This window comes from Erpetoichthys calabaricus, chromosome 12, assembly GCF_900747795.2.
Source record: "Erpetoichthys calabaricus chromosome 12, fErpCal1.3, whole genome shotgun sequence".
In the NCBI taxonomy this organism is placed as follows: Eukaryota; Metazoa; Chordata; class Cladistia; order Polypteriformes; family Polypteridae; genus Erpetoichthys; species Erpetoichthys calabaricus.
In genome coordinates this window covers 88,758,799-88,783,924 of record NC_041405.2, presented here as the reverse complement: position 1 = coordinate 88,783,924, position 25,126 = coordinate 88,758,799, and the positions used below count along the sequence as shown (strand labels likewise).

At 37.5% G+C, this 25,126-nt stretch overlaps 2 protein-coding genes across 3 annotated transcripts in view; one reads left to right on the top strand and one right to left on the bottom strand.

Moving 5' to 3' along the window:
- LOC127529965 (craniofacial development protein 2-like) overlaps positions 1-25,126 on the top strand; it is a 254,110-nt gene that overhangs the window by 171,465 nt on the left and 57,519 nt on the right. The gene's annotated exons all lie outside the window — the stretch shown is intronic.
- arr3b (arrestin 3b, retinal (X-arrestin)) overlaps positions 10,018-25,126 on the bottom strand; it is a 28,803-nt gene continuing 13,694 nt past the window's right edge. Inside the window, exons 4-15 of one of the 2 annotated variants that reach the window (XM_028815819.2) lie at positions 25,046-25,106; positions 24,851-24,895; positions 21,363-21,559; positions 20,342-20,401; positions 16,888-16,955; positions 15,850-15,985; positions 15,042-15,126; positions 14,375-14,447; positions 13,749-13,886; positions 12,818-12,901; positions 10,563-10,586; positions 10,018-10,119 (exon numbers count right to left, since the gene is read on the bottom strand). In XM_028815819.2, coding sequence (XP_028671652.2) covers positions 10,062-10,119; positions 10,563-10,586; positions 12,818-12,901; positions 13,749-13,886; positions 14,375-14,447; positions 15,042-15,126; positions 15,850-15,985; positions 16,888-16,955; positions 20,342-20,401; positions 21,363-21,559; positions 24,851-24,895; positions 25,046-25,106 — 1,029 coding nt within the window. In that variant the 3' untranslated portion in view covers positions 10,018-10,061. The remainder of the gene's footprint in view (positions 10,120-10,562; positions 10,587-12,817; positions 12,902-13,748; positions 13,887-14,374; positions 14,448-15,041; positions 15,127-15,849; positions 15,986-16,887; positions 16,956-20,341; positions 20,402-21,362; positions 21,560-24,850; positions 24,896-25,045; positions 25,107-25,126) is intronic. The other variant, XM_028815820.2, reaches the window with a different exon arrangement.

Here is a 25,126-nt window from a genome sequence, read left to right as displayed (position 1 = left end):
TATGCCTGTCCCGTAAGTACTGTAAGTAAGTTTTTGGCTTTTCTACATATTACAGTTTTCAACCAATATCCCAATGTTATTTGTGTCAGATTAGTTGGCAAGACTATGTAGAGTTCTAATGACCACAGGCCAATGATACATCCAAATATACTCAAAACTGCATGAGGTAAATACAACTCCTCAGTTAAGTTCACCATATTAATTGTGTGTGGAGTTTGTTACTTTGTAAATTTGGATTTATTTGTTACTCAAAGGCAGACATGTTCTGCATGAGATGTGTCTCATTACATACAGTAATAATCTCCTGATTTGTTTGAACCAAATAGATGATGAAAATAATTTGTTTATATATTTATTTTTTATTATACACAAATCAATAAAGGACACAAATCAGTACCACATCCCATACCTTTATGTTTCATATCAGTCAACATGCATCCCCTGTTCACTATGAGATCAGAAAACCCAACATGAAATAGTCCTCGTAGATACTGAGTTATCAAAAACAATGATAGAGGCTCACATTGTTCATTTTTATAACACTATTAATTAATTACTTCTTGCCAAATTCTGAAAAGCAGTGTTCCTCTTCGATAAAGTTTGATTGCATGTAACTTTAAATAAAGCGAGACATTATTTTTCTGTTTTTAAAACAGTGCTATGAATAGTGGGTAAGAAATGTACAAATTGAGCAAGAAATCACAGTAAGTGTGCAGTGCAATATATTTTCATAGATGTTTTGTGACAGAATATTTTCTCATCAGATGATACTCCAAATCATGCTGTTAAAGGATATTGATGAATCGTGGATCCAAATCTGTCTAACAAATAATCAAAGGTTTAAAGAAATAATCAAAATGTGAGGAAGCCCCATGCTGACAAAGAACATGCAAACACCTCACAGATACTAACCTCACCAAAAATTAAGCCCTGGTTCCTGAAGATGTAAAGTAGTAATGCTAACCATACTACCATCCAACAGTAGTGCAAGTAATATAAAAAAATAATTGAAAAAAACCCTTTCAAACAGCTTTAACACAGAGAAGAGCAGGTCTGCTCTGTTAAGCAAGTAAATCTGTTCCTAAAGAGCCAGCCATTTGGGAATGGCCTTTCTCTACATATAGGACAGGTGCCCTATGTTACCAAAAGGGAAAAGTGAGTCTGTGTTCCATGTGGCAGTGTCGCGTATGAATAATTTGTCTAATGCAGTCATCTTCCACTGAAAAAGTACTTTGTTTCTCATGATTACTCATGATGCTCACTGACTAAAACAAAATTTAAGATTGCCTTTTCTTGTTTTGATCTCTGCTGTAGAGGCTGAAATACTCATACCTGTCACAGCAAGCAATTTGTAGTGAAATGTTTTAAACTTTTGCTATATTTTTACATTCTATTTTGCTTACAGATGTCAGTCTCAGGAAAGAAGTACTTGTGTCCTCCCCAGGTCCTATGGATATCCTGGATATAATGTGTCTTCACAGGTCTAATATGGCATTTTCTGCAGTTTCTACTGCCATTGCGCACACACCTTGGATAAAACTGTAATTGCATTTAACTTTCTCTCTCTTATAAATAATTTTCATGTGTTGAGATAGGTGTGAATAGCAAGTAACATTAGACAAACATTTTACAATAAAGCAATATTTCTGTGTACATACTAATAATTTATCCCAACAACATTAGCAAAGATTGTAACGTCTTTTGTAAGTAATGTCTGCAAGATTTTCTCTCAGCTATTTTTGTTAAACAGCATAAATGTGATGTTTAGTTAGTTCTTTTTCTTTGCCCTGTGGTCTTTTTCAAAAAAGGTGATTTAAGAAGAATAAAGTTTGCAACTAATGTAGTGTTGTCTGTGCTGCTCTTATTGAAACACTCATGCTCATTAGGCAGTCAAATGTAAACTTGAAGGAAAAGAAGCATTTGAGCATTCTGCATGTTGATGTCCATGTTGATGTCCTCTTTTTATTTTTAAATTTTCTCTGCTAATAATCACCTTTTATCATGCTTTATTTTTTTTTAGATTTGTATTACATATGGATGTGCCATTAAATCTGTTATGATCTTAAACTGATTTTTCCATTTTGTAGGGCCAATTTTCTGCAAAATCATACTTCAAAATGATCAATTTTCCTTTACTGTTCTTAGTTATTTACCAAGTTTTCACAGGCATATGTTGCTTTAACTGTTGTGAATATTTGGTCACATTAGGTATTGGTTTGAAATCTTAATTTTATTTTTGTGCAATCTTTCTTCACATTTATCTTTAGTTCTTAATTTCTATCAACGTTTATTTTGATTCAGTGGTGTTTAGGCCATGGTATACACTATTTGTGTGCAGCTACCTTAAACACTCCACAACCCTAATTTAAACAATATATTAATTGATGTATAAATGCCGCTTATGATTTGAGAAGCAATTTAAGACAGAATGAGTTTTCTTTAGCTATTTGTAAAAAGTGAAGAATTTAGCTTGTGTTCCCAAAGAAAAACAACACAGAATCTGAAGGAAATATATTAATAGTTCTTATAGATTTAAACATCAACAATTGTTTACTTGAAATACAAGTTCAGTTTATTTATTTAAAACCCAACATTTTATTTCTGCCTTTTGATGGGAATCTCTTGTGACCACATTTGGTGCATTTAGTGTATTTTCTTCTTTTAACTACTTATACAAGTTGCTTACATTTGCTAAGCCATCATTTCATGAAGGATTTTATGGTCAGGCAGAACCTGAAGATAGTAGATGGTGCAGCTGAGCCACATGACTATATCAAACTATCAAGTTAATTTGCACGAAAGGACAGGACCCTATGTGACAGAAGCACACACATACAAATCCACAGGGACAACATTACAACTAAGTTGTAGCACATCGGTTTGGATTAGATGGATGGTGGAAAGGTGAACAGACTTCTGCTTTTTCTTGAATTAATTAATTGTGAGTTACATCAGTTTTTTCCTCAATACATATCATTTCAGGGTTGCTCTGTACATGAGGAGTATCTTGAAGGAAAGCCACACATTTCAATTTTACAGCCACCAGAGAGCCAGTATGCAAAGATCACCTTGGAGCTGAATGGTGTACTTATGCAAGTGAAATGTGTCAGGTTTATCCATGAGTGTGGTTCTTGATTCAGAGTCCAGGTAAATTTTTCCATCAGTCAGTTTCTATGCACTTATTCATTTCCCATTCCATCTAGGCTCCGTTTTGTCTGTTCACCTTGAGGAAGGTACAGTATGTGTCAGGGCAGGGCAGTGCTTGACAGGTTGCTAGGCCTCTTTTTCTGCTTCTCCTTCCTCTTTTTCTTCATCGTCATCTTTTTCTCCTTTGATTTTCTGTCGTGCAAATTCTTCAATAATAATGTCTTCTTGACTACAATTAGTAAGAAACAAGCATCAGACAATCAAGCAAGCAAATAAATAAACGGTACCTTTGTAATAACTATCAATAACTCACAAGAATTGATAAACTCACTTAGTGACGTGCAGATACTGCTTTAGAGCGACATGCTCTTTGACTCATCTCAAAGTGATTACAATTTTACCTACAATTTTAGCTACAAACCAGCTTGAGGTCACAGAAATGTAAAAATGTTTCAGTTTTTCCACCTACAATTGACATGGGACTGGAAGTTTAACAGCATTTATGATACTTATCTGTATCTAATCAGGTGTTAAAGTCTTGCTTGGATTAATTTTCCAAGTCTTGCTACACACGATTGTATGGAATTATGAATGAATCTCAGGAAACAACACACTTCTAGCCAACAGGGCATCACCAGTCATACACAAGGTCATAAGAGACATAAACCATTTATAGAAGAGCAATACAGAACTCTCATCAGTATGTTAGTAGTTCTCCAGTATGTTGGATGGCACGAGGGGGGCTTCCTGTTGCATAAGTGACATTATGTAACCATTTTTTGGAAGGATGGAGTCAAGAACTGCAGAGATACCAGGGCCACACGACAGATTTCCAGAATGGCTAGTCCTGATCGTGGAAGATACTGACTTGCTGGGGTTTAAAAGCTCCTTTTGATGACCATTGGCCATCTGAGCTTGGAGTCAGGAGGTGGAAAATAGTCAAGGGCTCAATTAACAGTAGGAGCAGGAAGTGGAGAAGTAGTGCTGGTAGAAGGTGAGCAGGGAGCAATGAGTTGGCCCTGCAAGCAAATAAACATAACAAGGTAGTCAGGGTGTTTCACTTGTACAGGTACTCTACTACAAGCCCACATGGATATGATATGTTTGTTCTTCTTCTTCTTCTTTCGGCTGCTCCCGTTAGGGGTTGCCACAGCGGGTCATCTTCTTCCATATCTTTCTGTCCTCTGCATCTTGCTCTGTTTCACCCATCACCTGCATGTCCTCTCTCACCACATCCATAAACCTTCGCTTAGGCCGTTCTCTTTTCCTCTTCCCTGGCAGCTCTATCCTTAGCATCCTTCTCCCAATATACCCAGCATCTTCCCTCTGCACATGTCCAAACCAACGCAATCTCGCCTCTCTGACTTTGTCTCCCAACCGTCCAACTTGAGCTGACCCTCTAATGTACTCATTTCTAATCCTATCCATCCTTGTCACACCCAGTGCAAATCTTAACATCTTTAGCTCTGCTACCTCCAGCTCTGTCTCCTGCATTCTGATCAGTGCTACCGTCTCCAACCCATGTAACATAGCTGGTCTCACTACCATCCTGTAGACCTTCCCTTTCACTCTTGCTGATATGTTTGTATATTGGTTGTTATTTACCCTTCATTTTTGTTACCTTGTGTTTTCCATATCTTACTTACCAAGTCTTATTTACACCTGTGTACACATGGATGTGTGCATGAGTAAGCAAAGTATTGGACTGGCATCCTGTCAAGGGCTGATTCTTACTTTGTGTCCAACTCTGGGTATCATGAACATGATTTGGATTAAATACATTTGAGGATATTAATGTTATGCTACGTTATTACCCCAAATAGCTTTTGTTGATTGAAGTTCATAATATACAGTTTTGTTGCCTGCCACCAGGGTGTACTGTAGCACTGCATAATAAGCATCCTGGGTTTGAGGCCTTTCTTAATATTTTTGAACTTGTCTTTGGCCAAAGATAGACTACTTCCCATTATGGCAGCAGTTCTTAAACTGTGGGGTGCGAATGTTGCCATATGTGGCGTAATTTCGCTATTCGTAGGAAAATTTTAAATTTGTAGCGTTGTGTCGGCAGCAAAAAATATAGGAATAAATTTTATTAGGGTTTCAAAAAACGTTAGGGGGGCGCGATTAAAACTGTTATGAAAACTTGGGTTGCAAATACTTAAAGGTTGAGAAATGCTGCATTATGGGAAAAATTCTCCTTTAAAATACATGCTATGGCAAAAGCAGCATATTGGATTTCTACTCTATTTTCAACATGGTGCCTAAAGTCTTTGTTTTAAGTGGATGCTACAGTATGACATGGATTTAGTGATGGAGGATGAAGGCAAATCTAAATGTCAGTTTCCATTCATGACCATGAATTAGATAAGCATTTGCAGAAAATATATGGATGATATATGTTAATGCCAGTATTAAGTCATGTGTAACACTCGCACAAACACATGTTTAAATTGCAATTTGTAAGGACTGGCTGATACTGAAAGTGAGGCTGAGCTTGTGCTGTGTCATCCACTCCTTAAAAGTGGGCTGTATGTACATGGCTGGCAATGAACCTCAAGATAATCAAGTGTAAATAGTGCTGTTCTTTGATTTCAGTGACTCTAGCTTTTTCACATGTTTATGAATAGCAGTTATGGATAACTGTGTGAACTGGGGATAGACAGAAATATTAGAACACAGTCATGGTGCTCTCTCCTCAGCTACACTGGAAAGTGGTTATTTAAGAAAAGATGTAGTGTCACAAATAATATCTAAAGACAACACTTTGATTCTCTTGATTTTCCTGAAATCTATATTTCAAAACTAATTGTGTGGCTGTTAGAATATATTATTTTTGCACTTTATATTTGTAATTAATTTGGACCACTTTACAAATATCTGTTTTCATTTTTACATTAGTCTTTTTCTGTTGATTAGTGACAAAAAAAAGAATTCCATTGTGGTTCAATGCTGTATAATAATAAAATGTGAAAACATCATGGGGCGTGAACACTTGTTATAGGCACAGTGCCTAATAAAGGAAACACAGTGTGGTGCTGCTTGATGATGCAAAAAAGAGATGCAGTGGCTTTTATTTAACCATGCTGATAGCAGGTGTAAAGTCCATGTCACAGCCTGTGTAGGAGACAAGAGTGGAAGAGGGGCTCTATGTATTTTATTCATATTTTTATATGTGTGCTCTATTTTCTCATCATCTTTTAGCATGTGCTTCATATGAAGATACATATGTACACAAAACTGATTGGTTTGATTGGGATGAATGTTGTAAAATTAGCCTTCCAAGATTGTTTCCTGGACATATAAATAATTCACTTTTTTAGAAAGGCAATGACAGCAGTCATGCATTCTGAACATATTGTTATATAACATTTGACATGTGATGAAACTAATAAAGACTCTTAAATTGCAATGGATAGAAACAGCTACCCACACAAATTTCCAACAATTACTCACAGAACTGAAGATCTTGACAGTACAGTTTAAATAGTTATAGCATTTATTTTTCTCTGGCGATTTGTTTGGTATCCTAGATGCTAACATCATAGCAGAGTTTTTTATTTGCTAGTCACAGGGTAGATGTGAATATAGTAGGAATTTTACAAGTATGTTAAACTATTGAGAGACTGGAAGCATTGTATCTTGCAATTGGAATGTAATAAGGAGGCAAGTAGGATACAGCTTTTAGGAGTTAGATTTTCTTCAGACATTTATAAATGTTTGAGAGGAATGTTGATTTTCAGTGTCAGTTTTTTTCAGATAGGACAAGAGAAGTATTATCAGAAAGACGAAGAAAGACAAAGAGAAGGAGAAAAGACAAAGTACTGCAGCATTATTGGGCTTATGGACTGTGTTTGGGTTTTAAACAATTGAGAAGAGTTTCCCACAGCCAAATAAAAGTCTCTGTTGTGCTCGAACTTGTGTCTGTGTCTGTATTTGAATTTGCATGTTCCTCTTGTGTTTTCATGGTTTTTCCTGCAGGAAAAGTCCAAAAACATTCATTTGAGATTGATTGGTAACTATTGGTTTAGCCTGACTAACCCATTGAGGGCTGGTTTTGGCCTTGTAACCAAAGTTGATCACTGAGACTCAACGTGAATTATGTGGATTAAACAGGTCTGAGAGCAAATGGATGACCGAATGATGAATATTATATTTTGCATAAAACAACACATTGACATAATTTGTAGGTGGTACCATGAAGTTTAATAGTCTTGGGTGGAAGAAAGATGGCAACATCATAGATGTTTTGAAACACAAATAGTGCAATGAGTTTGACAATGCAGTAACATTCAGGTGCATCCGGGGTATTAGTTAAAAGCCTTTAAATTTTGGAGTATTTCTAATTATTGCTTTCCTATTTCATGAAAGAGTTATTTATCAAATTTTGTTTTTTAAGCTTTGTTTTATTACAATATTTATAAATTAAAATAGCATGATTTTTAGTAACATTTAACAATATCTTGTAGTTAAAAACAGAATTCAAATAGGGTTGTGTTGGCAGAAATAACTTTGATAGACAGTAGATTCCAACTGAAGAGATTTCAAATTAGCATCAATCAATATAATATTGTTAGTTTTTGGATAATTCTTGTTTGTATTTTTAATTCATCAAAATATGATGCCTCCTTAAATCATAAATCTAGTTATGCCTTGTAGAGCTATAAATAGTGCCCATAAAAAAACTATTTAGTGTGATACTATATTCTGAGACATTTTAAACATTTCCTAAAAATATTGAGAGACATTACACTTTAAAATATTTGAACTCCTTTTGATGACCCTGAATATATATGTATAGAAATTAATATTAAAATACAGACACAATTTGCCCTCCCTTTTTGCATCCTGTGAGACAGTAAAACAAACTGTGAGGGGCTTGTATCCTTTTCTACCACAGACGGTGCTTTTGTAGTCACCAAATATGGCACAATGACCAAGCTCCCCAAGGAGACAAAGATTTTTTTATCGTTTAAAAGACAATTCAATATAGACATTTAAAGAAAGGATGTTGTCTCTAGAGTGACACAAGATTCTTCAGCATAAATGTTCATAATGTGCAATACTTGGTCATAGGCATTATGACAACAGTGTCCAACAGAACAACTAACCTTTTAATAAATAGCAGTTTGGACACCCCTCCTGTGTTGACTAGTTTTGCTTCTGTTACAAAGTGGCATAAGAGCAGGATTTGAAATGACCAGATAGTGATCAAGCTTATCGGTAGAGGTAAAATGTAAGAACCTGTATTTGTAATTGTCTATATAAAAGTGTCGCAGAAATAGCCATAAAAAGTGATATGGTGCAAAACATTTGCAATTATGTTTTATAACAGCTTTACAGAAGATTTTAAAGGAGTGGTGATACAATGAACTAATCCTGTTTAATATCAAATATACATAAACTATTTAGTAGTTACACAGTGAGTAGAAAGAAAACAACTCTTTTGCATCTATAACAAAAGATAGGGAGAGGGACACAAATGAGAGGCCAGCAGCAGTGTGGTGGAACAGTTACAGAGGGTGGGAGCAAGAACATATGAACATTTGTATAACTAAAGGGATGTCTTAGAAACACAAACACAGTAATATTACCTTAAGCTTTTGTTCAAAGATTCAGCCAATCAGAAAAACAAAACCAAAAAAATATATAAAATCAAAACAGAAAGTCTCAGCAAAGAGTATAATTTGCTAACATATATTATGTACCTCACAGAATCCTGAACAAATTTTTTAACATACTCCTATACTGAGTTCATTTATGTGGCTGCAGTTAGACACAGCCAAGAATCAGAAATGCTACACTTTGTTTTGTGCACTTGCAATTATCAAATGAATAAACTAAAACAAACAAACAAACAAACAAATAAATAAATAAATATTATTTCACTTATACCAAAGCACAGCTTAAGTTGCCAAATGATTTTCCCATTTGGACAGAAAAATTAACCACATGCACTCCAGAATTGATTTTATATAAATGCATTTATAAAACTGCATTTCTCTGTTTGTCTAGTTATGCAAATACTGTATAAAAATATTGCAGTCTTACCTGTTTTTGTCTTTAGCACACAATATCATATAGGAGAGAGAGAGAGAGATACAAGAAAAGTTAACATTTGCATAATTTATTTCAATTTATTTAGTTTACTGTCTTGATGTTGTGCTGCCCACCGTGTGGACTTTTCGTTCCAAAGAGCAGAAAAGACTATGGAGCAAGAGAGAGACAGAAGTATGAAACCAACAAAATATGCATTCAGACTATCACAGGCCTGCCTGGAGAAAGGAGTCTCAACAGAGTGGAGACTCATGGCGGTTATATCTAAGGCTGGGAATGGATGACCACTGGACATCCCTTTACTGGGTCAGTGCTTCATAATATTAAGATACAATAATGCCAAATTTCCCATCATTGGTTTATTCTAATATTGCATATTATCCAAGAATTTTGTTTACAGTTAAACTTTTTATCACTGAGAAAGAGATTAGCTGCAGAGAAAACCCACTTCACCTTTACTTTTCCATTACCTATGTTGAGCCTGAATAGTCCAACATCCAGATGATCAGCCAACACAGAATTTAAACTCCATTAAAAATATTGTCAATTCTCCTTTTCTTTATGATTCAGGTCTTAAACAGCCTCCAGTTGCTCTCACTATTCATTCAATCCAATTATGTTTAGTTTTAACTGAGACATTTTGAACGTTATATCTGAGCTTTAGATATGCCTGCTGGTTCATAATCCTAATAGGTAAATCTTTTTTACTCTAGCAAGGGTGTGCAGTGAAGCAGGGTCAGACTTTAATACCACTGCCAAAAGGAACTAAAACTGTCAAAATAAAAGATTCAAAAGATTTCAAAGAGGTGAGCCAAAAGGTAGCCTGTTATTTATGAAATGACAGTTACTTAAAAAATCATTTAATTACCTTCAGGTTTGGGGTGCATTAGAATAAAGGGGATTTCCACTCCAACATCACTAGAAAACAACATAGATTACAAGAAATTACTTTTTATTGTTTATGAATTGATCATTACACATTTCTCTTCTTCTACAATTGCTATAATCATTTAAAATGAAAACAGTTTACCCCCTCCCATCCTAACCACTTTTATTTAAACCATTATGTTTTTTTCATATAAGAAATACAAACGTGCTACTCTGTGGCAATTTAATTTCTTTTTTTTATTTGATACTACATTCATTATTTTTTTATATTTCTCTAAACAGCCATCATGTTAGACAGTAAGCACTTGGACAGCCACATCAAATGAGCAGAAAGCATTTAGAACTGAACAGCTCATATTTCTCAATTTACATATACAGAAATATAGTGCATCACCATAACTGCATTACTGAGCCCTTTGTTTTATACACAACCCCAAAATGTAAATTTGTAAGCCAAAATTGACTTGTTTTACCTGGCAGTCAGATCTCCTAGAATGCTAAGTAGGAAAAAAGAGAGGGAATCAGTTATTTCAAAATGCATCAACTGTTCTCATAAAGGATGAAACTTAAGCACTGCAGTAGCTTCATCATTCTGTTATACTGCTAATCACAGACTGGTGGACTAAATGGTGTAGTGGCTAAGAAGCTAGGCTTGAAACCTCAAGAATATAGGTAAAGATTTCTGCCATACCTCACAATGTGAAGATGTGCCATCCATCTACAAATATGATTAAACTCATTCTGTAATCCATCTTCAAATTCTCTTAATACAATTAAATGCTGCAGGGAGCTGCAGCCAATCATGGTAATATTGGGCACAAGGTAGGAAATAACCCTGCATGTGTCATCAGTCAATCACAGGGCATACTTGCACTAACTCATATGGACCCAGTTTAAAGTTACCAATTAACCTAAAACACACATCTTGTAGTTATGGGAGGTAAAATCCACAGAGACATAGAAAGAAAATGCAAAGCCCACTCAGACAGTGTCCAGCCCAGGATTTGAACACAATCCCTGGGAGCTGTAAGGTCGCAGCGCTAACCTCTATATCATCATACTACCCTTTACTTACTCCATTTCAGTTGCTTTACTTATGAATGATTTCTGGGATGTATAGACTATAATGTAAAATAAAGACTACTGAAATTCATTGAACAAGAAAACCAATAAGATTCGTCTGTTATGAAATTATTCCAACAATGTGGCCCTTCAGCAGCTTCCTCTATACGCATTTCACTGATTCACTAATGTAATTGAGAAGTGCTGCTTTCCTCCTGTTTCATATTTCTGAGTAGATTAACTTGTCTTGTATTGATCACCTGCCAAGTACTATGTAAAATAATAATTGATTAACTGATTTTCTTCATGACTACTTTTACGATTGGCCTAGATTCTGAATTTGCACACAGTTACAGGCACACATTCTTTCATTGTCCCTTTGATTTTCTGAATTTATTCATCCAATTTCTTTACCTGCTTATTCCCATAAAACATCACAGGAAGCAAGAACCTATCCTAGCAACTTTGATTGTAAAGCAGGAATTAACTACAGTTAGGTGGAGCACCTAGAGAAAACATGTCCAGAGAATCTGGAAAGATACACAGATATTAACCAAAGTTAGGCTTGAACTTGGTGTTAAACACTGTGACAACAGAATCTTCCTACTTTATATAGTATTAGCATATTTGACCTTCAATATGAGCCCCCAGTTGGATTACACAGGTTTAGTAGGTGGATAGATAAATAAATATTTGGCCACTCCGATGTCTTTAATTGGCACTGGTATCTACCCTGTAACTCTGTTTATGGCAGGTAGCACAGTTTCTGTACATCTCTGAAGTCCTGGGTTCTGTGTTTGGGCTTGAGAAATGTGTGCCCCTATAGTCATGTGTTTTTATTTTTCCTCTGGGCATTACATGCCAAAGATATAGGACAAGTCATTTTGAATGATAATACAGACATTCTTCCTGTATAAGTGAGTGCACATCAGTGTGAGTATTTCCTGGGCTGATTTGGGTCCCCAATCATGTTTGTTTCCTGTCTATCTTTTTTTTGCGGCTGGGTTAGGTTACAGGTTCCTGCAATTGTGATTTGAAGTAAGTAGGCTCAACATATGAATGAATGCACTACTGGAGCAGTAATAGTGTTTTGCCTTTGGTATGGAAGATGCTTCAACATGTGGGTGTTAAATTTCATTGCATTAAGCTGACTTACAATACATGAAGCTGAACCATCCAATGCTTTGACTTTTCTGGATTATCTCAGCAAAGCATATAAAAAATAAATCCACATGTTTAAAAATGAATAACAGGTGCCCCTGACAAAGTACAATGAGCACAGCTATCAGCATCTTGTATTGAAGGAAATATTAAGATTGCATGACTGTCTGCAGCTGGAGAGTAAATGCTGATAAAGCAGCAGAACCACTGCAGATTAGTCCTGGTTCTGCTTTTGTGGCTGGTCTGTACACAAGGCTTAGCACTCAGCCAAGATTTTTTTCTACATGTATGAAAACTTCTGTGATGTTGGAGAAATTGTATGGAATAGCAAGGAAACAAAATGAATACACTTAAGAACCCTCAACTGTTGATGTGCTCATTTTAATATATTTCTTGTCACAACTTCATTGACTCATACTAATTAAAAAAGAAAATCTATTTGTTTATTTAGAGACAGGGCATGGCATTCAGCCTGGGAACTAAAGCCAAAGTAAAAACTACTTACCCTCCTCGTGACACCATTAAGTTGACCTTCAGTTTGTAAGAGACAAGGATACCTAGGATTTCTTTATCCATTCCTTGCCGTACACTGAATTTGGGTAGAAGCAATAAAAGAAAGTGGAGTTAAAAGTTAAAAGCAATATTTTTTCTCATAATTCTCTACTATAATTTCCTAAAGGTTTTAGGATGTCATCAAGGCAAACAATACACTTGAAGTGTTTATCTATACTGGTTCTGATGTTGACACTGAAATGTTGCACTGATGTATGTTGTGCTAACTTTTAATTATTGGTTGTGTGGCGGACCACCGGGGCCTTTACCCAGGTGGAATACCCTGCCAATGGAAGAACCAGGGGGAGAGTGTAATTTCAAGACTGTTTCTCCCCCGGACCAACAGAGGGCAGTCCCCTTGGCTCCCAGCAGGGACACAGGTTATGAGCATGGAAGCTCAACCCTGCTGGGGCCCATAGCCACTGCCAGGGGGCGCCTGGATATTTTCAGGGCCCTACTTGACAGCACTTCCGCCACACCCGGAAGTGTTGCTGGAAGAAGCTCGCTGGGCACCTGGAGTTCTTCCGGGTGCCCTATAAAGGGAGCCAGTCACAACCACTTAAGGGCCAGAGTCAGGAGAAAGACAACAAAGCCTGAGGAGGAGTGGAGGCGGATGGACTGGCAGCAAAGAAGGGACTGTGTTGTGTTTGGTGAGGCTTCTGTCTTGGTGATTTGTGTTGTGTGTGATAAAACATGTGCCCTGCCTATCTGTGTCAGGATAGGGTGCCTGTATGCGCCTTAGACTTCACAGTTGATTTCCTAGTACCGGTAGTAATGGAAAGATTCAGTTTGGACCTTTGTAGTTGTGTGGCAAAGCAGTGGATTAAACAAGCAAGAAAGAAAATTGCAAGAGCTAGAAATGCAAACCTGCAGGACATACTCACATGGTGGTGGATGCCAGATTTGTGTCTTCATGTTTAAGTTTGCCATCCAGTGCCAGGCCTCTCTTCTGCCTGTTGTTGTCTAGCATAGGTATTATATTGTAAGTCTTAGAAAAGGTTGAGTTGCCATTTACCGTATCACTGCAACAAATAATTTGGAAACATAAGTGTTCTCTCTGCCATAACAGGAATTAGTCCTATTGAAGCATTTGCAGGCTGTTTCCTCCTGCATCTCCCTCTGTTTTGAGAAGTTAAACTTCTTATAGGTGCCAACCAAATCTCAACTTTAATTTGTCATGTTTTTTGCAGTTTCACATGTTGTTATTTGGTAAGGGAATAATCCAAAATTACCTTAAAGCACCTATAGTGTCCAGAAGTGGTCAACACTCTTAGAGCTGATATTCAGCTCTGATATAAACAAACACTTAAAGTGATAAATGCTCTACCCTACTCTCATAATTTTATCTGGATATTCAGAATGTCTCTCTTGACAGAAAAAGAACTGCCTTCATTACTTAATTAATTCCAATTGACCTATCAGGGAAATCATTTAAAACAGGATGGGCACAATTCTTTATCTAGACAGCCTGTTTCTTTGAACCCATAGTCTCTCAGTTTCTCCAACTTACTTGAACTCCTCATTCACTATAGACTTGGAGTATTTATCCAGTGAGTAGAGAACCACGTCTGTGAGCTGTTCCACTGGAAACAGAAAATAAATAATATAATGACTCAGTAGCTTCAGGTCTTCACAAGCAGGCTTTCCAATAAAGGTTTGTTGAAGAGAGGGCAGATTAGCCAATGTATTTCTGTCATTGCATTTGAATCCAATATGGTGTAATCATTTTTGACCTAACTGAATTAACTGAGGAAAAGTGTCAGTCTCTACAGCACTAACCGCAAACCAGGACCAATTTAATCACAGTGCACCGTCATGGCAACATCCATACAGGTCCAATTTAGAGTCACCTGTTAATCTAAACTACCCACCTATGAGAAGAAAACTAGCCAGAAAAAAAAATCTACCTAGACATCGGGCTAACATGCAATCTTCTCACAGTCAATGCAAGGGTGTTACAGTGCCAAGTCATTCAACCAATACACTATAATGTCTTTCTTAATAAACAGTGATATAAAGGGAATTAAGTGCTAAATATTTTACTTCTTGATTAACTGGATGTTGTTCTTCTTTGAAGATGATAGATAAATACATTATTAAAATGGAGTGTTGAGTGAAAGGAGATTACTTTATTTTTGGCCAGGCATCAGAGCTATAGGATAGCTTGCGTATCTTACCTGTAATTTTCACTTTCTTCACAATCTTATTTGTATTGTTGGTAATCTTAATGTTCACCCCAATGGATTCTGCATGATAGTAAATCTGAAACACAAACATCAAGATAGTTGACAACACTCTTCTTGGAGGAGCAGGTTCCTCATAAATAACCAGTGTACATGACTAACTAGAGGAAATACAAATAAAACAGAACAAAAGTGCCATTGGGGGATATAGCCACTGAGATGTTCTTTTGATTAATTTGCTCATTTTCAAACCCTCGTAGTTTAATATGCAGAGAGTCAGAACTTATTCTGGCAATTTTGGGCACATGGCAGGAAGTACCCATACAAAGGTCACCCTTTCCTTACAGACCAAATACACTCACACTCCAGGCTAATTTAGCATCTGTACCTCTTCAGAGTACCAGGGGGGCAACACGCACAGATGCAGAAAGAATGAGCATAACTGCACATGTACAAAAACAGGGCCCAGTATTCAAGCATAGCGTCCTAGAGTCGAGAGATGATAGCATAGCTAGCCACTGAATCACCACTCTGCATTTTCTGTTACTTACTAAGAAGGTCATGAGGCTGTGTCTCATTGTCAAGCTGTTATTACGAGATTATTGTCATTTAAGCTCAGTTAGATCCAGTTAGGAGTTTCTTACTTTTCCACATTCTGTTTCTTCTTCTGTTTGTCTAGTTTTATGAATGTTGCATCACATTAATTATTGAGTTTCTCTCTGTCCACATTACAGTGTTCTATTGTTGCTTAATTACAAAAAGTATTTTTACTGGGAAAACCAGCTTTTTCATGCACACTAACCTCTTTGTCAAGAGATGCCTCCAAGTGAAGCTGCTTATCTGACATCATGAACTGACGTGTGGTGTCCACCTTTGGTGCTGCCCCAACATTACTTGGGGCAAACTGTACCTTCCTGATGATCAGTCGAACTGAATTCCTTCAAAAAAAATGTAAGAAAACCAATCGTCCTCTATTAATAGATAATTAAGACACTGTTTTTGATAGAAAGAGCATTTAGTGATCAGAAAGAAGACAAAATATAGTGAAAACATGGCCTGTATATTAGACATTGTGCTATTTTCATTCAGTTTTCTTCATCAGGCTCTTTTCTGTTCAATATAAAAATTTTTGGCTAGATTATTACACCCATTGAATGTTAATTTATTCACTTACTAATTGTTCAAACCCTTTTTTCCAGTATTGGTTACAGATGGCCTGGGCCTACACTGGAAGCATCAGGCATAAAGCAGGAACCATTCCTTGACAGAACAGCCTAGCTATTGCAGGGCATGCTCACTTAACCATACAAATTCAGAGTTGCCAATCAAGCTAAGCTGACTGCTTTTGTTAAGTAGGAAGAAACAAAAGCACTCACAGGCAAAAGAAATGTATAAACGTTACATAGAATGTTGCATCATATTGATAATGGATGTGGTTGGGACAGGATTTATACCCAGGACTTGAGAGTTGTGAGTTTACCACCTGTAGTATTAACATGTAGACCCCACAAGGTTTCTTTTCATAATCCATTATTCCTTTTTCTAAAATTCTTATTCAATTCAATGTCACTGGGAATTGGTGCCAATCCAACAACCCGGGCTAAAAGGTGGTAATCAACTCTGGATGGAATACCTGCATGTAACAGGCCACGTTAATATATTTAGTCACTTTGACCAATTTAGATTCACTAAATAGCCCATCACAAAAGCCATGTCAATGCAAGACAGAACATACAAACTCCACAAGGGCAGTGCCCAGGTCAGGATTTGAATCCATGATGCAATAGCAGTAACAACTGTGTCAGCATGCCAATTTATGTCAAATTGCTAATTTCCATACCTTTTGTGAATTTTCTCCTCCAGATTCTCAGCACAGAATGCTTTGACTTCATAGTCAACGCCACAGGACTGCAGAGACACCAAGTGAAGGTTAGAGTCACATCTCCATTGAAATCTGTTTCGGTCAGCACATGAAGTTAATATTAAAGTAAGTAGCTCTTCTGTAACTCAGGCTTCGTTGAGACTGTGCTAGCTCTTACTCTGCTGTATTACTTGGACACCTAGGGGCGCAAAACTGTCTTCCACGGTATAATATTGCTTTAGTTTGAAAGCCATTTTAAATCAATATATTCTGACTGAGCAAGTAAGATACAGTAGACTTTTACAAGCTACCAACTGAGTTAAATTTAATTAATTTCACTTTCTCTTGTTATCATTCTATGTGGAAAATATTTGTTGCCTACTAGTTAAAAACATATAGCAAAAATACAGCACAGCAAAAAAAAACAAGGCAATGGCACCAATATACATTTATGTAAGCACATTAGATTAAAAATAAATAAATATTAGATATAAGAGGGCAGTATATATTAAATAGAACAAGTAACAATACAAGTAACAGAACTATGAATAGTTAGTAACATTCAATCAGTAGTGTATACTGATTGGTAGTGCAGTTGCCTTCATAAACATTTGCTTCTTTTATATGTTTAAATGGCACCTCAGTAATACAAGTATATTAAAATGATTAAAATTCACAAATACACAATGGTTAGTACAGCTACTGCATGGACCCAGAATCTTGGGTTCAAATTCTGCTCCCAGTTGTTACCGAACGCAGTTTTGCAAGTTTTTCATTTGTCTTCCCCTGAGTACTCCTTTTTGTATCACTCACCTGCCCAAAGACATGCAAGTTAAGTTATCTGGCAACTCTAAAGAACAGGATTGTAAAGGACCTTTAATCTAACATGCACATTTTTAAGGGATATATGGAAAAGTAGGGTATCAGGAGAAAAAAAAACCTACAGAGACACAGGCAAAGCATGCAAACTGCATACTGACAATAACAAGATATAGGATTCTAATACAGGACACTGGATCCATGAGGCAGCAGCAGTAGCCACTGCCACTCTATGTTATTATATTATGAAATTAACAAGTTGAACTTTTAAGGTAAATATAAGTTTTATGATGTAATGTGCTACACACTGCTACCTTTCATGCGTACCTATTGCTCTTCTCCTTTCATTCAATCATTTTGTGCCCCATTGTTAATATTATAGACCTTTCCATTATCCTTCCTTCCTCTTTCCTTTGAATAATCAGCGAGAATCCCACCATTCTGTACCCCTTAATGATGCAAATAGGCTGGATTTCTTTTTTTTAATTTTAATTAGAAGCAGATAACATTCCACACAATCAAGTCAAACTTAACAAAGCAAAGCAAAATTCAAACCCGACCCAAGAGAAAGAGAGGAGAGCAAGCAACCAAAGCTACTCTATAAAAGAAAAGGAGGAAAGGAAGGGTATCCTTTTCCCTGAAATGGAAGCTTATTCTAAAATGTTATTGATTAGATCCTGCCATATTTTTTTAAAAAGATTTGAACAGACCCTCTAATTAAGAATTAGATTTTTGCCAATTTCAAGTAGTCTAGGACATCAGTTACCCACTGATTTAAAAGTGGTGGTGTGAGATTCTTCCAGTTAAGTAAGATAAGTCTACATGCTAATAGTGTAGTAAAGGCAATTACAGTTTGTTTATCCTTCTCCACTTTAACCCCATCAGGGAGTACACCAGATACGGCTTTTAATGCAAGGCTGTCAGATAGGCATGAAAAGATTTTTGTCCAAAATGTTGTTAATTTGGTGCATGCCCAGAACATGTGTCGCAGTGGGGCTGGAGCTAGACTGCAACATTAAGAGGTGGAAACTTGTCCTGGAAACATTTTGGACAACTTTAAACGAAATAAATGTGCTTGATAAAAGATTTTATGTTGAATGACTGAATGCACATATGGAGCTATAGTATATTCTGTACAAGACAGCCTTCCACTCCTTTTCTGAAATACTAATTGACAGATCCTTTCCCCAATGGATTTCTTTCCTTTATTTCACACTCCTTCTATACTTAAATATGCACAATTAATGCATTTTGCTTAATTTTCAGTCAAGTGTCCCAGACCTTCTGTTCACAGAACTAACCTGTAATTTTAATAGTATAATTCATAATTATTTAACACAATATTATATTTCCAAACATCTATAAAACATCAAGTGTTCTGATCACAGTCTTCTAAGGTTCAACCCACCAACTGTAGTTTTATAGATATTAACACAGTCTGGACCATATGTGTAGGCTGTAATGTTAGTTTATGAATCCTAAATGAAGGAGTTCCATATGATCCCATCCATTCAGTCTGTTTAACACCCAATCTCTTAAATCTTGCCTCATTATTACTTCCATCCATCCATTTTCTAACCCGCTGAATCTGAACACAGGGTCACGGGGGTCTGCTGGAGCCAATCCCAGCCAACACAGGGCACAAGGCAGGAAACAATCCTGGGCAGGGTGCCAACCCACCGCAGGACACACACAAACACACCCACACACCAAGCACACACTAGGGCCAATTTTAGAATCGCCAATCCGCCTAACCTGCATGTCTTTGGACTGTGGGAGGAAACCGGAGCGCCTGGAGGAAACCCACACAGACACAGGGCGAACATGCAAACTCCATGCAGGGAGGACCCGGGAAGCGAACCCGGGTCTCCTAACTGCGAGGCAGCAGCGCTACCACTGCGCCACTTACTCCAACTAAGTCAATATGCAGCCCCAGGGTTATGAATAGTGACCAGCTTTCTTTCACTGACCACACTATATATAAGTGTGACTATCTCATAGAATGCCAGGCCATATTCTGTACCCTATAAATGGAAGCAAACATGTCCATTAGGGAAGCATTAAGGTCCGGTCATATTTAGAGTGCAGCCTGGGTTGTAATTAAATAAACAAGAAATATCCCTAAAGTATGGCCAGGAGATCATTAGGTGGATACTGTGGACTGGCAGACCTTTGTTATCCTCTGACCTCAAATGTGATTTTCAGGTTGTTACAGAAGCTGTTTTCTCACTGAGATATTAATGAAAATCCCAATCAGAAGATGTTGATCTTGAGTAGAAACATCTAGCCTGAGCAGAAGTATGAGTTTCCTGGTGGTAAAAGGGTGAGCATCACCAAAAAAAGTGGAAGTTACAGAAATAGATATGAGAAGGGATAAAGCTAAACTGCTTCCAATATCAGTGGGCACTTGATATACAGTATATTAGTGTATGTGCATACAGCAGAGATGGATCTTTGCTTGAGTTTGGTTTTAGTTCCTTCATGTTTTAGACAAAGTACAAAAGTTCTTTTTGCATCCTTTGTGTCTGATAATATTTTCTTCTTCATTTTTAAACAGTATCAAAGGGTGACTCAGAATACAACAGGAAAACGAAAATGGACAGATGGTTCTTACCTTGCCAACATCATCAGGGCCAGGCTGCAAAGTGATTGAGCAGGGCAAGTTGGTAGGAATCTGAAATAAAAATAAAACAGGTTTGTGTCAGTACTTTGGATTTTTTTTAGTCATCCTCAAGAATTTGAAACTTGGTTAATTGAGGATTCAATATTGGTCTTTTATAAGTTAATGTGTATGTATGACAAAGAGTGCCCTGCAGAGGACAGAATCCTATCCTCAATTAGCTCCTATCTTAGGCTACAGATTCATGTTATCATTAAATGTATAAAAATTGGTTCAGAAAATTGATAAATAGATGGATAAATGAATTTGTTTTAATGTCTACTCTATACATGTGAACTTGTTCTGCCAACATAATTGGAGAAGATAATAATTAAGAATTAAACAAGCCCATGATATAAAAGAGATGATTAAAATCTAAAAAATAAAAGGTTAATGGAGGTAGGTATAAAAATAAATTAAACAAAAACAAATATTCCATAAAGGAACATGTTTTAAAAAATGATGTGAGAGAAGTCAGTCAAAATTTAACATGAATACCAGAAGAAAGAGAAGAAATGATAATATTTTTGAAGAGCAAATGAAGGAGAATTAGTTGTAGGATGAAATCCCAGCTTAGTTATTTGGCGTGTTTTGTCTCCCCATGTGTTTCCATGTATTTTTCTCTTCCACATCCTAGAAATGTGCGGGTAATGTTAATTAGTAAATCTCAATTAACTCTGTATACAGTAAGTGTGTATAAGTGAATAGTGACTCCTGTAATGGATTAGTGCCCTGCTCTGTGCCACTACCATAACTGATTCCTCCTCACACAACACTAAACTTTAATTGTGTTTAGTGATGAATGGATGGATGGAAGGATAAACAAATGAGCGAGGCAGAGGAGAAAGAATAAAAGATGAATAGAATAGTACATAAAAATATCGACCATTTTATTAAAGGCAAAGAAGCCAATGTGTTGAAAGAAGAATGCTGACACTCAGAAGGTTTAGAAGGAAAACAGGAGGCATGTGATTACCGTGAAAGTGAAGGGGTAGGCATATTCTCCCAACTTCTTTACGAGATGGTGCTGCAGGCTTGTGTTTTGTTTTTTCTCTTCTGATGTAGGAGGGTACACTTGGATAGTGGACACATAAATGTCCTTTCTGAATGACAAGCCAATGACATCCAAGTCGTCCCGGCCATAACGGAATGCACATGCCAACACCACGTAAACTGTAAACAGAAATCATTCAAACTAGAATAAAATACAGTATCAAACAGGCAGTCTCATGAGTAGAATAAAATATTTGCAATACACGTAGAAAGGAGAAAAACAAAAGTCTTTATTTTGTGTAGTTAGACTTTATTGCAGTTTACAGCACTAATTATCTTCCTATTGGTGTAGTTCAAAGACTAAGAAAAAAATGAATTGGATGAACTAATTAGGATGTCAATTGATCGTTCATATCTCTTTGTTACTATAATAGGCTATTTGTGGATTCTCTGTTTAAACAATGTGAGATTTGAAGTAGTAGTGTAGGAATTCCTGTTTATACATTTTACTTTATTCATCCATCCACTAATTTATTGAACCCATTTTTTATTTCAGTACAAGCGGCAGAGCAAGAATCTGCCCTGAATGGAATATCACTCCATTACAAGGAACCTTCATTTATACTGGTCCAATGAATTCTACCATGCATGTTTTTGGAATGTGTTGAGAGAAAATCCACAAAGACATGAGGAGAAGGTGATAACTCCATTCAAATAATAACCTTGGACCTGTGAATTAGCTTTGCTAATTATTGTACTGTTGTGGTGTGAAATTTTGCATATAAGTTGAAAAATATTTTGCATGTCTTTATTTACTGCGGTGGGTTGGCACCCTGCCCAGGATTGGTTCCTGCCTTGTGCCCTGTGTTGGCTAGGATTGGCTCCAGCAGACCCCCGTGACCCTGTGTTCGGATTCAGCGGGTTGGAAAATGGATGGATGGATGGATGTCTTTATTTGTAACTTATAACATATTGACAAGAACAGTGATGGTTAAATGGTTAAGAACTCCCTCCACCCTTTTAGGAATGAGTCTCTTTGTAATTTTATGACAGGCATGGGGGAAGTGCCTCAAACAAGTTTGGACAATTTTTCTAGGACTCTCTCAATCAACCCCCACAGGAAAGCCAAACTGCCGTTGATAATGTCACAGATGAGCTAGGCAGTGAGGCACAACAATGAAGCAAGGGGATGGTGCAAAAAGTGTAAAGTGCTTTTATTAAAAATCAACAAAATCAAAGTGTTCAAATAAATAGTGCAGTGTATCAAATAAGTCATTAAATAAATAATCGAATAAAACAGGTGAATCAGTGGAGGTTAAAAACACAATAGAAAAATTGTTTTAAAACGAGGTTAAAAACAATGGCTGGAGGCAGTCTTTTTTTAAACATCCAGTGCATACTTATTCCTTACTGGCGGCTCCCCTACTTCTCCCATTCGGGCCCTGCAACAGGGGAGTCGCCCAACCAGCAAATGCAGCTCCCTTCAATACTGGTCCAGGAACCCTCCGATCCCCAGCTACGTCTGGCTCCATTGGGACCGAGACTTGGGTTCCTTCCCCAGTGGCCAGGGTGCTCACGCTGGGGCTCAACACGCCCAAAGCCTCCACGACTCCGCTTCCTTCAGCGGCCAGTCGACTCCACTACCGGTCACTCCAGCTCCTCCAAACTTGGTCAGCTGGAGCAACCACTTCAATCAGCCCCCCTCCCTGAGAGTCGGCTAAACACTCCTCTGGGGCTCTCCTACCAGCTCTCACGCACCGGCTTTCTCCTTCCTGCCGCCTTCTTCCCCATTAACCTCCGTTCCTTCTCTTTCTCTTTTCTCCCCCTTTCATCCACCTTGCACTTCTATTAAATGCTCCGTGGATGTGGATCAGGTGTGGCAATCAACAGCTCCCAGCAACAATTACGGAAGCGGACGACTTCTCACCTGTGCACTTAAGCGAGGACCGTCCACATCACAAGTTCACCCGAGAACCCCACTACCACACCCCCTCTCTAAGCCGCAAGTACGGCGACTATTTATTTAAAAAGTGGCCTTTGATCTGAGCTGAGGGTGGTACGGTGGCACAGTGGGTAGTGCTGCTGCCTCACAGTTAGGAGACCCAGGTTCACTTCCCAGTCCTCCCTGTGTGGAGTCTGCATGTTCTCCCCGTGTCTGCGTGGGTTTCCTCCTGGTACTCCAGTTTCCTCCCACAGTCCAAAGACATGCAGGTTAGGTGCATTGGTGATTCTAAATTGTCCCTAGTGTGTGCGCACCCTGCAGTGGGCTGGTGCCCTGCCCGGGGTTTGTTTGTTTCCTGCCTTGCACCCTGTGTTGGCTGGGATTGGCTCCGGCAGACCTCCGTGACCCTGTAGTTAGGATATAGCGGGTTGGATAATGGATGGATGATCTGAGCTGTGGACCCGCTATACCTGTTTGGAATTGGCTTGTATCAGAAGCCTTTAAGTACCAAGATGCCCTGTTGGCTGTAGGGGTTGGACAGAAAATCTGTAAATTTGCTTATTTTACCCCCGCCCCCCCCCCAACCACCATATGATGAAGGAGCATCTAACACAACCATGAACTGAAAAGGACAACACAATGGAGAGCACAGCTTGGAAGTCACATTGAGACTGGCATGTTGCCTGTTCTGAAGAAATTTGACCAAAAATGGTGCCTTAACTAGTAACTACAAGTCTGTGTACCACCTGAAACTACACATCAGCATTTTATCAGGTTGTATGGTTGTCAGTATTCACTTATACTTTGCATATTGTTATTATTTATGATTATTATCAATAATACATTATTTAAAGTGTAACTTAACTCCTGCTTGTCTTTTACTACACCTAATTGCCTGAGGTTATAAATGTGAAGGGAAGGGGGGAGAAGTTATATGGTACAATACCTTATAAACAGTGGTAAAAGTCTGTGAGATTTGAGTCATTCTGGCAAAGGCTACACATTAATAATACAAAAGGGGAAAGTAGTGTAATATATTACTCTACCAAGACAAAACATTGTACCATCTTGCTACATAGTTTAAATTTAAAAAACTGCATTTTTCCAGTTTGATGTACTGTACCTACTGTATAATGGCCTCTCTACCCAAACCATTTTCAAAGTGATGAATAAGGAATTCTGCAAAATAACCACTCATTCTTTGATGTTAACTGCAAAGTACATCTAGCATATCATAGCTTTAATACTTGACTTTGCTAGCTTTCATGCCAGAACTGTGAACTTGCAAAATAAGTTGAAATAGATACTATGAAAAGTTGATGTAAGAAAGGTGAAAGGTGGTGCAAGAATTAACCAGTGATAAAGAGGTTGACTGCAAAGAAAACAGACAGCCACTTGGATCCACTGAATGACGCAGCAGAGGAGACCTGATCTTGATCAAGACTTTAGAGACGTGATCTTGAGAAAATTATAAAAATGCATCTTATGGTTTAAGGAACAGACAGGCAATACATCAATAAACAGCTCACCTTTTCTGTCTTTCAGATACTCTGGATCCACAAGAACCACTCCATCTGTGTGGAGAAATAAAGTAAGAATTGATTATTTTGATATTGGACCCACTGGCATCGATGTCAGTAAACGTAAGTATTGCAGGATGAAAATGCATCCATCCTAGCATTATACACTAGAGGAATACAACCTAAAAAGGTTCTCTCACTTACCTACTTCATCCACTGAGTCCACATGGTCTATAAAGTCTCTTTTTCCCAGGTAAAGAGAGAGCTGGAATAGAAAAAGGAAGG